This window comes from Artibeus jamaicensis, unplaced genomic scaffold, assembly GCF_021234435.1.
Source record: "Artibeus jamaicensis isolate MK-2021 breed Jamaican fruit bat unplaced genomic scaffold, CSHL_Jam_final contig_320, whole genome shotgun sequence".
In the NCBI taxonomy this organism is placed as follows: Eukaryota; Metazoa; Chordata; class Mammalia; order Chiroptera; family Phyllostomidae; genus Artibeus; species Artibeus jamaicensis.
The window spans coordinates 2,936,871-2,953,949 of record NW_026521753.1 but is presented as its reverse complement, the minus strand read 5'-3'; the positions used below and the strand labels follow the sequence as shown (position 1 = coordinate 2,953,949).

At 44.0% G+C, this 17,079-nt stretch overlaps 1 protein-coding gene across 1 annotated transcript; it reads left to right on the top strand.

Annotated features, from left to right (window-relative positions):
• Positions 1-257: 257 nt before the first annotated feature.
• Positions 258-8,853, top strand: PAX1 (paired box 1). Its single transcript, XM_053663530.1, is given in 6 exon segments — positions 258-391; positions 393-538; positions 964-1,596; positions 3,098-3,240; positions 3,759-3,996; positions 8,762-8,853. Coding segments are annotated over 6 exon segments (1,386 nt in total).
• Positions 8,854-17,079: the final 8,226 nt, after the last annotated feature.

Here is a 17,079-nt window from a genome sequence, read left to right as displayed (position 1 = left end):
CTAAGGTTAGGACTTTGTGTTTGTGTGTAGGGAGGAGGTTGGGTTTGAGGATGGGTCCACAGGAGGGTAGATAGCAGAGGACTGAGGAGAGGGTAGAGTTTCATCGAGGGGCGGGGGGTGCTGGGGTGCAGTGACGGGAACCAATGAGCTGCCAACTCATGAGTCTCCTGCGCGACTGCCGAGATTGACGTGGAGGACACGTAAAATTGATCCCTGTACGCTGCAGCCTCCGGGTCAGACGAATTTTTCTTAATCGGATGAAGTTCTCCCTGAGTCTGGGGTCTCGGGCGTGGAGAGTGTCTTGGGAGAGCGCAGTGGCGGCTGCGGCGGCAGCGGTGGGCCCGGCGGCGGGAGGCAGCAAGATCGGTAGCCGGGTACAGCGCGTTTCCAGCTCGGCCCGATAGCCGCGGCTCTCGGCTGGCGCTCGCCTTCCCTCTATGCCTCTCCCCTGGCAGCCGGCGCCCGAGCTCTCCGGGACCGCTCCGGGCCCAGGCGCTGCCGTCCCGCTTCACGCAGCTGGCTGGCCTGCGCACAATGGGTAAGGGGCTGGAGGCAGGCGGGGGCGGGCGGGAGGACGAGGTGTGTCCTGTCCCGAAGTTTCCCTTTCCTCTTGCCTTTCCCCCCTGGTAGACGCCGTCCAGGTTATGGACGAGCCGCGTTTTCCTCAAGTGCCCAGCCTTCCGGGCGAGGTGGGGGCAGTTCACCGCGTCGGGTTGGGGCGTCCCACGTGAGATGGCGTCAAAAGGACGAGGAGGGTTGTAGGACTCCGCGCCCCCTTCCGGGGTCCCTATGACTTCGCTCAGTCCCGAAGGCACACCCAGTGTTTGCCCGCACATTCTGGGTGTCGGCAGGACATTTCCTGAGGCATGCCTGGGTGCGGCCCCGAGCCCTGTGCAACCACCCTTGGTTAACCCTATGGTATTTTCTCGATTTCTTGCTCACTGTCCTCGGGCGCGTCCGCAGAGCAGACATACGGCGAGGTGAACCAGCTGGGCGGCGTATTTGTCAACGGCCGCCCCCTGCCCAACGCCATCCGCTTGCGCATCGTGGAGCTGGCGCAGCTGGGTATCCGACCTTGTGACATCAGCCGGCAACTTCGGGTATCCCACGGCTGCGTGAGCAAGATCCTGGCGCGCTACAACGAGACAGGTTCCATCCTGCCAGGGGCCATCGGAGGTAGCAAACCCCGCGTCACCACCCCCAACGTGGTCAAACATATTCGGGACTACAAGCAGGGTGACCCTGGCATCTTTGCCTGGGAGATTCGCGACCGGCTGCTGGCCGACGGCGTCTGCGATAAATACAATGTGCCCTCTGTGAGCTCCATCAGCCGCATCCTGCGAAATAAGATTGGCAGCTTGGCTCAGCCTGGGCCCTATGAGACAAGCAAGCAGCCGCAGCCACAGTCGGCGCTGCCCTACAACCACATCTATCAGTACCCTTACCCCAGCCCCGTGTCGCCCGCCGGCGCCAAAATGGGCAGTCACCACGGAGTCCCGGGAACGACAGCAGGTCACGTCAACATTCCCCGTTCATGGCCCTCGGCGCACTCGGTCAGCAACATCCTGGGCATCCGGACATTTATGGAACAAACAGGTCAGTCGTGGAAGCCTTCTGTAACCTTCTCGGAAGGGGCAGAATTGGAGGTTAGTAGGGGAGTGGGCATGAGGGCGAGGGGTCACACTCCTTGGACCAGTTTGGCTGAGGGGAAGGCTAGGGCTAGACAGGAAGGTTGAGGGTCACAGACCTTATGTGGGACCCTTGGATATCTTGAACTTTTTATGACTAATATGGAAAATATTTTCCTAATGGAAGAGCAGTCTCCGACCACAGATTCAGAAGACTAAAATTGCATTTCTTCGTACTTGCGCAAAAAGAAAAAAAAAAAAAGAAACGAAAAGAAAAGGCGAACTTCTATCCCAGATCTAAGCCAAACAAACGTCAGTGAGTTCTTTGAGTCTTAAAGGTCTTTCAGTATTCCTCACAATTTTCCAAAAGATCTCATCTCCCCCATGCCCCAAGGTTTTTTGAGTAAAAGGCAAAGGGGCATCCGGCCCATATTGTGTAGCGACCTAGATCTCAAGTAGGCCTAGCTTCATTGCAGGTTCTGGAACTGGGATCTCAATTGTGGCACCCCAAAGCTGCAGCCATCTTTGGGGTGGAAGCTCAAAGGATTTGCCGGTTGCCTGTAATTAGAAATCGACAAATTTATGGTCATATCTCTCAGGGAATGGAGGGGGTGGAGTAGGGAAAGAAGATTGAGGCAGCCTTGGTTCAGAGCTTGGGAAAATCGGCCCAATTGAGTGCCCCGTTTCTTAAGCTGGGCAAGGGATGGTATGCTTTTATGTGAGAGGACTAAGGAAGAGGGTAGGAAGCAAAATTCTCTGTAGCCCAAGAGAGAAGGGGGTAGGGGCCGCAGAAAGAAGTTGAAAGTGTAGCCCTTGCAGCAGTGGGGTGCACTGCTGAGCCCGCAAACAAGGTTTGCTTCTTCTGGTGGCTCAAACCCAGTGGGTAACTGGGCTGGGACTTGGCCTTACCAGGTTCTTGTTCAGTTCTGGAACTTTCTTTGTGTTTCTCTCTTGTGCACACATGTGTAGAAGAAGCAGACACACGTAGGAGATGCTTGCTGGTCACTGGGTTGACGCCTCCTTTGGGGGATCCCAGATGTCTCCCATTCTTTTAGACACTTGCTAAGACTTTGGGAATCCCAAGCAATTCTCACGAGCCTGCTTTAGATTTTAACTTGAATCTTACTGGGAGCTGCCTGTAGACAGCAGAAAGGCACCATGGCCCTTATCTCAGAGGCCGCCTCTCCGCCAGATAGCTCCTCTTTTCCGGGATGCTGGGCGCAGGCTTGGAGGAGCAAGGAGGAACTTCTGCCCCGCTGGGCGTGAAAGCGAAATCTCATGCTTCACTGCCTCTCGCTCTCAATCGCTCTAGGAGCGTTTTGGCACCTCAGGTTTGAAAGCCCCTCAGCTGCACCCTGAGAAATGAGCTAAGTGCTTGTAGGCACTTGTGTAAACGACTGGTCGGAGGGCCGTGTTTGTGCCCAGCACAGATTTGGGTGTCTCTACTAATCCGTTCTGCTCCCCTTCAGGGGCCTTGGCCGGGAACGAAGGTGCCACCTACTCCCAGAAGATGGAAGACTGGACTAGTGTGAACCGCACAACCTTTCCCGCCACCCCAGCAGTTAATGGGCTCCAGAAACCTGCATTAGAGGCGGACATTAAGTACACCCAGGTAATCAAGGTTGAGGGTAAGGAGATGTCCTTAATTAGATTGTGTGTGGGGAAGTGGGTTGGAGGAAAGAGAGAAAGAGGAAACTCCCCCAGGCCAGGGGCCTCAGGATTTTTGGCAGCTGGGCCACCCAGCACCCACACGGGCATTTTCTCGTCTTTTCTCCACCGCACTAGTTTGGGGAAAAGGTTGGCTTTGGAGGGGATTGAGTTGCCTTTTGCCAAGATACTTCTGCTATAAAAACTTGAACCCGTAACACAGATTATTGAGGACTCTTTCTCTACATCTCAGTTGATGAATACCATGATCCCCCTCACTTATTATTATTATTTACTTATAATAATTTGAGTGAACATCACTTTGCCAGAATCCTTACTAGGAAAATTAGAATCCAAGATTTGCGTGGAGATAATTGAGAGGGGTGGAAGGGGGAAAGAAGGATCTCTTGACTCAGTAACTCCATATGCTGGAGAAGTCAGCCGGATTGCCTGGTGATAGTCTGTCCTTCTCCATCCCCACAGTCTGGGTCTGGCCTCTCCACAGTGGGCGGCTTCCTTCCCGCCTGCGCCTACCCTGCCTCCAACCAGCATGGCGTTTACAGCGGGCCGGCGGGGGGCTACCTCGCCTCCCCGTGGCCTCCTGTGCAGGGCCCCCATTTGGCCCCCTCCGGAGCCGGTGGAGCCGGCGGAGCCGGCGTCACAGTGCTCAGCGGGGAGCTCACAGTGGAGGCATTGAACTTCAAGCATCACAACCGAGAAGGTGAGGGGGACGGGTGGGGATGGTTCGGGTGAAAGCAGAGCCGGTTAGGAAGGGTTCAAGGGTGGGGGGTGTAATAGTGGGAAAGGTAGCAAGAGATTTGGTACCGAACATAAATCCTTCCTTCCTCCAATTTAAACGTATTGCTTCTTGGAGCAGATTGATTTCTAACAGGTGTATGCCCTGACGCGTGTCTCTAGAAAGGCAAGCAGAGGTTGAGATAGACCCTAGGACTGCCCTCACCCCCAAAACACTTGTACAGAGAGAGAAGAAAGAGAATGTTTGGATATAGTTCTTGTGCTCTTCACCAAGTACTTACTCCTCTCTGCATTTCATTACTACATCCCTAGAAGGGTCTAGACACATCATTCAGACTCACCTCTTCGTGGCCTGAGCAGCTTAGCCTTTTGTGGTGGACCTGCTCTGGTGCCTGGACTGGAACCTGGATACTTCCAGGCACTGACCTATTTCTCTTCAGGTTCCTCTTAAAAACAAAAACAAAATAAAAACAAAATGATCTTCATTCTTGGGAAAAGGAAAGAGCATTTCAACCATGCATCCCTACGATTAGACTCTTTGAACTCTGTATGGTTCCATGGCTGGGAGTACTTTCTCCCCCTCCTCTTTCTCCGTGATAAGCCAAACTAACAGATTTGAGGTGTTTAATTGCTAGTCAACAGTACCGGGGGCATCTTCTTACACTGACCTTCAGGTTCTGTTTTTTTCTTATAAATTGAGGAAAAACTCATCTGCCCTTGAGTCCTCATTTTCCTCATAGGTGAAAGGAGTGGCAGAATTTGCTAATTTCGAAGAACCTGCCTGCAATAGATTCTGACCACCACATATATGCAACTTCAACAACCCCAAGAAAGGAAGGAGTCACCTAAGGGGGTCCCAGCAACAGCAGTGAGGGAAACAGAACACAAACCTTAGGGTCAGCCTAGGGCAGAGTGGTATTCCAGAAGGATCTTTACCAGTCAGGTCCTCCTCATATCTACCAAGAAGGAAGGAGGAGGCAGGAAAAAAGCTTTATTTCCAAGGAGACACAATATCCTGAATTGAGTTGTCTGTGTATGTGTGTGTGAGAGACAATATATTAAACTGCCCTTAATAAATCGAGTAAATAAAAAAACAATTTAAAAAATTTTCACCTTTCTTAAAACACAAGCATGCAATATAAATTATAAAAATTGAGAAATAAAATTATTTTAAGCTTTAAACTAAATTAAAAAATAGAATACCAGGTGCTCATTTATAAGAAAATCCAATTAAAGGAAATTTAAAAAATTGAGTATTAGAACTCCTCTAAAGATTTACATTTAAGGAACAATAAGAAGTCTCAGAGTGAATGCTTCGCTCAGGATATTTCTTGTCCTTGGCCTCAAATCTAACTGCTTTCTGGACAACTGACCTTATATTTGAATAAGAAATTGAGATGGAATCTACCTCATTATATAAATCATTTGACTAAGTGGGTTAATTTTAATTAGAAAAGTGTATCCACACATTTAAATGATTTTCCCCAGCGCTGATCTCAAGCAGAAAGAAGATTTATAAAAGGACTTGCTGTTCTCACACCAGTGTAGTCCTTTGCTAACTTTGTTCTAGGGCATTTCAAGCTCAACATTAGAAACAAATTATGGCCTGTAGGTAACAACCCAAAGGTAAAACACACAGTTCTGAATTCTAAACTAATTCAAGTTAATTGGGCTGGGGATTCATTGGTGTTGATTTTCTTTAGAAGACACTTTCAGAAATACGGAGCTATTGAATGGCATTTGCATTCATGACCCTTTTACCATTATATTCACTTCCTATTATGAAACACCTCACTAATTTTCAAAGTCTGTAGCAATAATTAACTATATTATTATATAAAATTTATAACTTAATTTCCTGATCCTCGCAGTTCTTTAAAGATATAGGTAGAGGATCATTGGATAAATTAGGGCTGTCTTTAAACAATGATTTCTCAAACTGCACACAAGTGTTTGCCTTTGAACAAGGAACACAAAAGTAATTAGAATTACACACATATTTGGGTTAAGAAGTTTTATTCTTACTGGCAGAAAAGCTGACATCAAAGACTGTCCATACCACCAACTGGTCTTTGAAAAATTACAATGCAAAGTAATCCAGATCACTGCCTTTCCCCCCTTATCATTGCTTTAAAATTGTATTTAAACAACCCCACAAGACAATTAGTATATTTAATTGATGTTCAGTTAATAAAATAGTAAGAGTAGTATTTATTAAATTTTTTTTCAGGAGGAAATTTTTTCTTTACTGAAAGCAAGTTAATATCATGAATGCTCAGTAAAACAAATATTTTTGATCATCTAGTCTGTATATCCTCCAAATCAGGTGCCAGTGAACTTAGAGGTTACCTTAAGGGTAGTCTAATCAAATGTTAAGTATCACAATTTATGAATTTTATCTTGGTAAAGAGTAATGCCTGTGGGTTCTGTATTAGGTCGGCAAGAAAGTATAATTTACATTACCTATCCATGAAAGCAAACTTTAATTCTTGGGAACCTAAGGAATAGAAAGTTCCAGTTCATCTACATGTGGAAAGGTGCTGATTTGCTGGGAATTTTAACACCCATCCCATTGCTTTTTCATAGCCAAGGCAGGACAATCTCATCTCCACCCTCACATATGACAGACCTCACCAGATGTTCCCTCAAGACAACTAGTATTTATAGCATGTTTCCAGAAGACTTCAAAACCTCAAAACCCTTCTCATCGGGGGTTTGGAAAGACTAAAGATTTGGAAATCAAATCTGTAAGGAATTGCATAGGTTCGAAGAAAATTTTGTTTATATTTGTTACAGATAACTCTCATTTCCCTTATCATTTTCTCTGCTCAGGATTAGATCTTGAAAAATTGATCCTAAAAGCAACCTTTGCCAGAGAGCACTAGGGCACAGGCATTTGCGTGAGAGCCCGGCTGCTGGCAATCCAGATTTTATTTGACCCAGCCCTTCAAGACCTCTTCCCAGATGCCCCACTCCTCCACCCTTCATCTGTCCTCATCCCCTCCATCCCAGTAGCCATGGAATAGCAGTCCCAACATTTTTAAAATGCGTGTCCCCCTAGAATTAAGTTAAAGTTTCTGCAAAGCATCCAATGCCTTAGGGCCCCAGTCTTTCACTCACTCTCATTGCCGAGGGACCTGTGGTGGGAAAGGAAGGTAGCGGGGGCCCCATGGGGAGGCCTGGCATTGGCAGAGCTAAAAAGGCAACAAGATTTGCCCTGCAGCAGGGGTGAAATATATCTCTGGGGTCCTGGGTCTTTTATTTTTCATGTTTTTTCGCTTGTCTCTAAGGCAACTGGTCCTAGACTGAGAAACCTCCTCCTCCTTAGAGATTTTCTAAACAGGTCCTCTTCACCTTGAAGTGTGTGTACAGAGTGAAGAGAAGAGGTCTGGAAACTTCTCTGGCTGAGTGGCCACAACTGTTTAGGCAAGAGAGCTGAGAGGTGATGTGTGGGTGTGTGGGTATGAAGTGAGGCAGGAGAGTTGAGTTGTGGGACAGCTTAGGGGTCACTTTGCCCTGGAGAAGTCTTTAGACCCCTTAGAAACCCCTGAGAAACCAGATGTGTGTGCTTGCTTATGTGTGTGTGTACATGCATCCCTCTAGCAGAGGTGTACAACCCAGCTTCTCACACACAGTAGGTTGCCCATGGGGCTGGAGCAGAGGCAGGGGCAGATTCAGGGAAAAATATTCCAGAGTTCCCCCTCACCCCAAAGTGAGGTGCTCAGAACTCCCCTTTCAAAGAAGGACTTGGTGGAGGAAAAAATAAAGTTGAAAACAGGTGCCTTTAGGTGTCAACAAACTTGTGCCTCCTAGTACAGGAGAAGCTAAGCTGGTAGGGGTCCAGAAGGAAAAACAGAGGTTGCACAATGATGATGTCACTTTTTTGGCTTCCAGTAGCAAAACTTGGGCCCCTATCCAAAACCCCAAATAACAGAGCAACGTACAGAATGCCGCCTGATTTGGCAAGCCTACTGTCACTTAATCCCTTGCCCCCTAGGATGTACTGTGCCTGAGGTGGTGAGGGAATCTAGATTCTCCGGCTAAAGTCAGCCGCCCACTTAAAGATCAGCCACTTCCTTTGCGGGAAAGCTCTTGGCTGCCCAGAGCCCTCCAAAGACACCGAAGGGATGTCTTTGGTGACTGGTACTCCACTTGATCTCCCCCCGCGTAAAGATAGCGCCCCAAGCCTTTTTGAGGGACAGCGGACCTGGTGCAGGCAACTAGCTATTTGGGCTTGTGCATGGCTAGCTGAGGTCTGGGGTTGGTGGGTGGAGGTTGGGAGGAGGGGTGTGCGAATATCAGTTATCTGCTCCCTCCCCCAGAGATCTCTGATTTCAGAGCTTCCTGGGCGCGGGGGTGCAATGGGTGGCAGTGCAGCACCTTCCTGCACCTATCGACTTCTGGATTAAGCGCCTTGCAAAGAGAATTGTACCAAGTCAGTGGTCTGGCAGCACCTGCAAAATGGCCTTGCGAGGAGAGCCACTTGATTTCCCTCACAAGTGACTCCTTTAGGGGAGGAGGAAGGGTGGGCACCGACTGACACTAGGGACTGTTCGAGAGAGCAAGTCTCCACTTCCTCCTTCCAAACCTCTGATGTATCTAGCGCTCGCGGCAAGTTCACCCGGGATCCTCGCGCTGTCTTCTAGGTTTGCGGGTGTCCTCGCTCCCCAGGTCTCTGGCTCTAAACCGCGCCTTGCAGTGACCCGACACCCCTGTGCTTCTTCCCACAGTGGCTGACCGGAAGCCTCCCAGCCCTGGCAGCAAAGCCCCAGACAGCCTCAGTAGCTTACACGGACTGCCGGTCCCAGCCTCAACCTCCTAGGGGTAGTGCTGCCCAGAGTGGGAATCAGGAGGAGGCGGCAGAGCGGAAGGCAGACTGGGAAGCACAACTAGGCTCTGCAGCTTTGTGGGCCGGATGGAAGGACACGCGGAAGAGGTGCAGTGGGTCTGCCCATGGGGGCACGGCCTTGCTCTGTCCCCTGGCCCTGCGGCTACACTTCAGTTGTGGGTCAGGATTTTCAGGCTTTTATGAACTTTGGTTTTTGACTGTTCCATCCATGTTGTGACACCTGCTCCGACGTGGCCCCCTTTGACCAGCCTTTTCCCACTTCTTCCAGGATTTTCCAAAACTCTTCCTCCCTTTCTTTTCCCCCTACTTCCCTCTTTCCCCATTTACCCGCTGGTTCCTTCTTTCTTTTCTAACTCCTTCCTTCCTACTCTTTCTTTCATTCCTCATTTTCCCCTTCCTTCTCTTTATCCTTTAAAGTTTTTCCTCTTTAGTCCTTCCTGCTTTCCTCTCTTATTCCCTTTCTGCCCTGTCTACTGTGCCCTTCCTGTGTTCCAGCTCCCACCACTACTTTCTCTCCTTCAGCCTTTTACAAACAGTGATTCTGTTTCTTCTCACTCCTACTTCTTCTCTCACATGCAGGAAAGCCTCAAAGAGGTCTCCATGGTGGTCCCTCCTCCAGCAGCTGTGACCCCTTAACCTCTACCCACTGTATCCCCTAGCCCTAATGAAGAGATCTGGAACTTAAAAAGAGAACAGAGGGGCCATAGCTTTCTATATTTTTTATAATAATGAACTGGAACAAAATCCCATGAATTGTGTTCTCCCTCCGCCTCCCCAAAATATTGTCTGACAATCTGTATTTTCTCAGTGCCCAATGACTGGGCTACTCCTCGCTTCCTCTGAGGTGCTGTCATCCCAAAGAAGATTGGGGTAGGAGTAGGGGGCACGAGGTCATTGATATTTTCTGTAGTTAAAAAACTGCTTGTCCTGGAGGTGCCTCTTCTCATCCCTATATACCAAACAACCTGAGAGAATCTGGCACAAGGTAAATGCATAAATACTGTTTCTGATGTTGAGGGGAAGCAGGTCAGCACATTTGTTAAAATTGCAGACTGCTTCTGGGTTACAAAAGGGCAATCTGGTTTCTGGTCTGCAAAAGGTAATGGTCAGAAAACCCTGGAAAGTGCCTTTCAGAGCTGGACACAAGAGCAATTAACTGCTTCCAAATTTAGGCACACTGGTGGTGGGACTCTGAACATAAAACTGTAATTTTTGTAATCATGAAAATGCCACTGGTGATAGTCTGACATCACCTGTTAAATATAGCTGCCTTTAAATAAAGGATGACATCTGAATGCTTTGTGGGAGTGAACAAGTTTATTACCAGTCTGGACTCATATAGGCATGCCTCACCTATTCAACCCCTGAGTTTCCAGCATGAACACTATTAAGACAAAATTATTTTATTGGTGTACTCATTAGCACTTACAGCCAGAGTGGGCAGAACTTGAAAGAGCAAGTGAAATGGGAAGAGTAGTTTCAGAAATTTGTCCCAGGAAACTTCAGGTCAGCCCTGGAGAACTGAGGTAGAGAGGCAATATGCAGAAATCATCCTAAATGAAGTTAATTCTAAGAGAAATAAATTAGCCAAAAGGCAGTGAGCAAAAAATGGAGGACTTTTTTCAGAAAATTCTGAAAGCTAAAGAAAATTATCCCAGACTATGAAATAATCTAGGTGTTTCTAACTACAAAGGGATCTCTGGCTAGTTTTGTTTTTCTTTCTTGTGTTTGGTTTTCTAAAACTAACAGAAGAGATTTTTGAATTGAAGCTTTTGCTTGCAAGTGGAGCTGCCTGTTTGGACGTGTGGAGGTAACCAGGAAAGAAATTATTTTAGTTGTATCTTGTAGTCATACCTGCTGAAAGTATTAATCATACAAGAATAGCTGCCTTTTCCATATAGGATCTTTCCCAGGTTTTAAAGTCTCTTGGCTTTATAAAAAAGATTCATTGTATAGATAGGAATATTGAGGGCTAGTCATTCGGTTTATTTTCTCCAGCCTCCCCAGCAAGGTATAAATTACAGGGTTTGAGCATGAAAACTGAGGTGATTCCATCTCATTAGACACCCAGCATTAGGGCTTGAACTTTAAACCTGGGGTACTTAGCCTACAGAGTTAGCGTTTTCTGTAGAAGAGCTGGTCACAATGATAATAGGAATAAGTATGAAAAAAAGCACATTCTCAAGTCCTCTGTCTTCTCAGCCTGTTATCACTAGCTTAGATGAGCTTTACACACTTACTCATCCATAGGATTTTCATGTGTCTATCTGCTGCCTAAAGGAGGACTGGCTTGCCTGGGTCATGAAGATGGCATTTTAGCCCTTTCTGAAGAAATGAGAATAATTTATATAACCAGCCTCTATCCTTGAGTTTCCTTAACCCCCATTTCCCTGTTACTTCCCATTTCTGGGTTTGGGCTGCTTAGTGAAGGGTAAGAAGAGCTGGAGAAAGCAACCCAGCATGATGGAAGGTGCCTGTGTTGTAAATGTCACCTTCAAAGTGAGGAGCTTTTAAAATCTGTTCCTTGTGGTTCCCCATAACCTGTGGCTGGAGGTGAATCTTTCAAAGTCCCTTGGCTCTGGGGTGAGCATTCACAGAGGAGGGGAGCATCCAGCCACAGTACTATATTTCACATGGGATATGTCGAGGTAACTCTTTTCTCTTGAGGCTGCGGGCCAGTCCCTGCTCCACCGAACTGTGATGGAGGCCTGTGACCTCTCTGAACCTTCATGTTTCTATCTTTAAAATGAATGCTTCAGCTGCATAGAATTCCACTGTGTAGATTTACCGTGGTTTTTTGGTCCATTCATTTACTGATGGGCACTTGGGTTGCTTCCAGCACTCAGCTATTGTAAATTGTGCTGCTATGAATGTTAGGGTGCATAAGTTCTTTTGGATTGGTGTTTCAGGCTTCTTAGGATATAATACTAGAAGTGGAATTGCCAGGTCAAAGAAAGAAGGAGCTTCTTCCCTTTGTGACAGCATGGATGGAATTGGAGAGCATTATGCTAAGTGAAATAAGCCAGAAAGCATCATGCTAAGTGAAATAAGCCAGGTGGATGAAAGATAAATACCATATGATCTTACCATTAACAGGAACCTAATCGACAAAATGAACAAGCAAGCAAGTATAGCCAAAGACATTAAAACTGAGAACAGGCTGACAGTGATCAGAAAAGAGAGGGGAGGGGATAAAGGGGTAAAGGTGAAGGGTTTACAGGAACAATTATAAAGGACATATGGACAGCAATAAGAGTGGGGGGTAGAAATGGGGGAGGGAGGTTGGGAGGGCTGGGGTAGTGGGGAGTGGTGAGGGGAAAAGACAGAGAATTGTACTTGGAAAACAATAAAAGAAAACATAAAACACCCCACTTGAGGTGAAAAATAAAAGAGAAATGAATGCTTCAGTGGGGTGACACCCACAGTGACCTGGTCTGGAGAAAGGCTGGCCCTGGAGTTGCTTCACCTCCCTGGAGATAATTTTGCTGTTAACAAAAAGTAGGAGAATCATTTCTATGGTTGATGGGGGACCAAGAATTTAAATATTTTTCAAAAGATCTCAGTGGAATATTGTAATTTTGTTCTCCATGCATATGGATCTATGGAGGTACTGGGTACTCATGATAAAATTATGTAGTATATGTCAAGTAAAATAATTTGAGGAAGAATTGCTCCCCAGAGGCAACTTGTCTTTGCCCTACCACCTGCCTTTTAATTTTTTTAAATTTAAAAGTTGTTTTTAGTATAGAGAAGTACTAAAAACACAAAGGACATGATTACTCAAATAACCATTTGATTTTTTGAAAGAATCAAAGATTATATATATATTTAGAAAAAATTTTAACAGTACAAAAACATGTAAGTGAAAAGTTTGATGAAAAGTGAAAGCGAAAGTTTCTACCTCATTGCCATTCTTAAAGGTGAATTTTGTAATAGTCTTTTATGAATCCTTCCAGAAAAAGATATGCAGATAGCAGAATATCTGTGTTTCTCTGTATGTACTATTTAAAACTGCACAGCAAGGTGCTGTGATAGATACACACAGGTATGATCTGGAGAGCTGATCTTTGCAAAGCAGAAGCTTCAGGTCCACTGTATTCACTTTATTGCATTGAACAGATGCATATCAAAAAGGGATTATTGAAAATAGTATTTGTAAAGAGGGCCAGCCTCATGCTTTAAATGAATAAAGACAGAATTTTGTTGCATTCATTATTGGAGAAAGTGCTTGGAATGGATTGCAAAAATTTCTCAAAGAAAGGTGGCTGCTTTTTAGCAAGGAGGAAGAGAAGCAAACCAAAGAAAAGGAGACAGAAGGACAAGAGACATGGAGCATTGCCTTTCATGAAGACAAACTTTTTCTACAAATCACTGAAGAGCATCAAAAGCTGCAAGGGGCTGGTGAGTGCCATTTTCCTTTCTTTGAAGGATGTCATTCTCTCTAGGGGTGGGGAAGAACTTTGAAGAAATATTGGATAAGAATATAATGTAAAAATCAATACTGGCACAAGAATTATTTTTACCTATCCCAAGTTCATTTGAAATCCTTGTAGAATTAATATCCTGATGGATGAACTTTGCTTATTGACAAACTTGTTTCCTTGTTTGTTTGTAGCAGGATTTCTGCTAAAAAGGATGTGATTTATTTAATTGAACAGTTGTCTGGTTTAAAACACTCTGTAGGTTTACTGGCATCAGTTTCTCTAGCTGTAATTATTACACTACCTTGGTTCCTTTTCCAAGGAAGCTCTACCTGTTCCATGTTATGCTGGATAATATGAATTTAGAATCTTGCCAAAATGTGCCTGAAGAGCATATGAAAAGACTATGTGTTCAGACAGTTTATATAATGTGAAACATTTGTTTCTCTGCTTTTAATGGGTGAGAATTATGCGCAAAATTGTATTTGGTCTTCACCTTAACCTCGCTGTCTGAACTATAGCCTCACTCACTGAAGAAATGTCTTTTGACTGAGATAATTCTGGCCAAAGTATTGGATCTCAGCTAAAAAAAAATCTGTCTGTTATTGATTTTTTTCAAAGAGCAAAGCAAGGAGGAATCACATTGTCTTCTTTTTCAAGGCATTAAAATGAGAACCACACTTTTAGTCACAATCCAGTTTGGAATACTTGAATTCTAAGCACTTGTAACAATTATACTCAATTTATTCTACTCTCTTCTTTGGAGTTGAAACCAGTTGAAACCCCTGATTCACTCTGAAGTTCTTTCTGTGGGAGAAGCAGTCTACGGTTCTTGGAATACATGTCTGTTTCTGGGCTGGCCAAATCCAAACGTGGAATCCCAATTGCAGTTTTCATGGGTGATGGAATTTCAACTGCATTAGAATTTATCCACCTGGGTTGCCTTCACTTTGTTTTCTTCTGAAGGATGAAATAAGCTGATCAAGTGTTCATTCAGCTATTAAATTACACTTCCATCCTGTAGCATTTTATTTCCTTTTTCTCTGGTGAGATGTATTGGCTCGATGAATTATCTCTAGCCTCTTATAATGGCCACATAATGTTCCCTTTTGGGCATTTTCCAAGTCTCTGGTGGATGTGGTTTTAACTTTGTAAGATTTTATTTTACCCAAACAACAAACAGCAAAACAAAAATTCTTTAACTGGATGCTTTTGATTAAATAAAAATCTATTGGATGAAAATTGAGCAAAATATTTGAATAAATCAAAGGAAATCGAACTTTTAAAAAGTTGAGTTAGAACCTAAAATTACAAAACATGGAACAAATGAAAGGTTCTTTTAGCAAACAGGTTGGTAATATGATTATGTTGATCTAAATGTTAAATGTATCTTTCTGACCACCAGGGGGAGCACACATCGTTCCATGAAGATAAAGATGAAAACAAAAGATAATACAACATACAAAAATTCCTCATTTTTGTTAAAGTGTAACTTGTCCAGGTGTGAACAAGATCTGTTTATAATAGGAGTGATTTTGTTGTTGTTTTTATTGTTATTGTAATTGATAATGAGATGCTTTGATTCTGGAACAAAAAGGACAGGCTAAGCATATGGTGAAAAATGTATTTTATAAGCTCATCCACTTGTGGATTAACAAATTAGTTAACTAAGAAGTGAAGAGAAAGTCTAAAATAAGTTTCACTTCTAACTTTGACTCCAATATATACATATATCCAATTCTTTGGATATAGAATAAGTAAATAGGAGTTTTATAAAGCAACCTAATTGAAACTAATGTTTTTAGGAATTCAAATAAATTTTATTTATATTTGTGAATTTTTGATATTTTGGACTAATTTTCATTTGAATTTCCTTACTTTTAAGCAATGTGACCATTTTTAGTGATCTCTTTAAACTTCTTAATTATTTAAAGTCACAATTCACATTTAAAGTAAGGACAAATATAGAGAGGCAGCAAACAGTAAAAAAATAACTATTCCCTCACTTTTCTATTTATTTTAGTATAAAATCTAGAAAGGTTGCTTACAGGTGGGGTAAAGAGAGTTTCTTTTTTAGTTTTAAAAAAGAAAGGGAGACTTTCTTACTACATTTAACCTGGACTTCTACATATGTCAACTTCAGGTTATCAGTGGTGGAACACTCCCTGCAGGAACACTCCCTGGAGGAACTAGTTTGGGAATAAATGGGGTGTGTAGTACATAAAAGTTGGAAGAGCTGTCTGGATTCAAATCTCAGTTTTAACACTTAGCAACTGTGTCACTTTGGGCAAATTTAGACAAAACATATCAGCCTCGGTTTCCTTCTCTGCTTAATGGGACTAAGAGCTCTCTCCTTGTACAGTTGTGAGGATTAAATTTGATGTGTAAAGAGTAGAGACTTGCTTTGGGTCCTGGTCAGTCATTATTAGTGTTGTTATTATTTTTAGTTTTCTTTCTTTCCTTCCCTTTCTGTGCTCTTCATCAACATTTTATGGTGAAATCAATTGTCACAGCTCTGCAGGCCATATTTGCAGAGACAAGCAAGAGTACTAACGCTATTCTCTGAGTTTATTGAAACTTTCAACATCATCAGAGTGAGACACCACTATCAGCTACTCGTGAAATGTGATGGTCCTGGGACATTCACTAAGACCTTAAGAATATTTGATGATCTTACTGGCTAGACCTGTGAGGATTAATGATGGCCTTAGTAGCCATCACCACTGCATTGAAGTAGATTGTGAAGTAGATTTTGCAAGACCATTTAGATCAATATGAAGTAAGCAGACTCAAAAACTGGTGTATGGAAACCTCATTCTACACTGTTCACGTAATGAGGGCCAAGGAGCCTCTTGTATCTATTGCTGATCTCAGCATGCTGATTCTGAGCAGCCATGTTGAACTTTGGTTTGTGTCTTCCTGTTCTTTGCCCAGTAAATAAATCTTTTAAGGTTAAGCCACCCCATTTCTGACTCCCTCTGGCTGGCTGCCACTGGGAACACACCACTGGGGGCCAAAGAGAACAAAATCCTTCAACTCAGTGTCTTCAGGTAGAGTCTCATATTGAAAGCCTTCCCTGCTGGAAGATCCTAAAAAACTTTTAGAGCAGTCAGGAGAGGAAATGACTTGTGCTCATGAAGTGTCCATTCAGAGTTCAAAGTGTAGGTGAGATCTTCATATATTGCTGAATTTAATTAAAGAAAATCCACAAGCCCTGAAAGACTTAAGAAAACATACAACAAATGTCTGTGACAAAATAACATTTAAAAGATAGCTGCAGAATTTAGTATTTTACTATCATTCATACTCATCCATCTAGATCTTATTTAACAATGCTTCTTTGCTCCAGATGGTGTCATGGGTTTATTCCCTTATCAATCAAGTGTGAAGGGTGCACATTAATCATATATGCAGTTGGGTTCCGACTGAAAATTACTTAGAGTTCATTCTCACAAACCAGATGCTTTCAAAAGTAAACAAAGATATATTTCATTTTATTTACCTTTAAAGCAGAAGGGAAGGAGAGAGGGAAAGAAATATCAATGCATGGTTGCCTCTTGTGTGTCCCATGCTGGGAACTGGCCTGCAACCCAGGCATGTGCCCTGACTGTGAATCAAACTGCGATCCTTTGCATCCACTGAGCTATACCAGACAGGGTGTAAACAAAGATATAAAGAGATTTATTAGAAGACACATATATTAAAAAGTGCAAAGTGTAAATAAATTTTTATATGCATATGCATTTCATTTCTCTTATAATATGCATGCATTTAAACA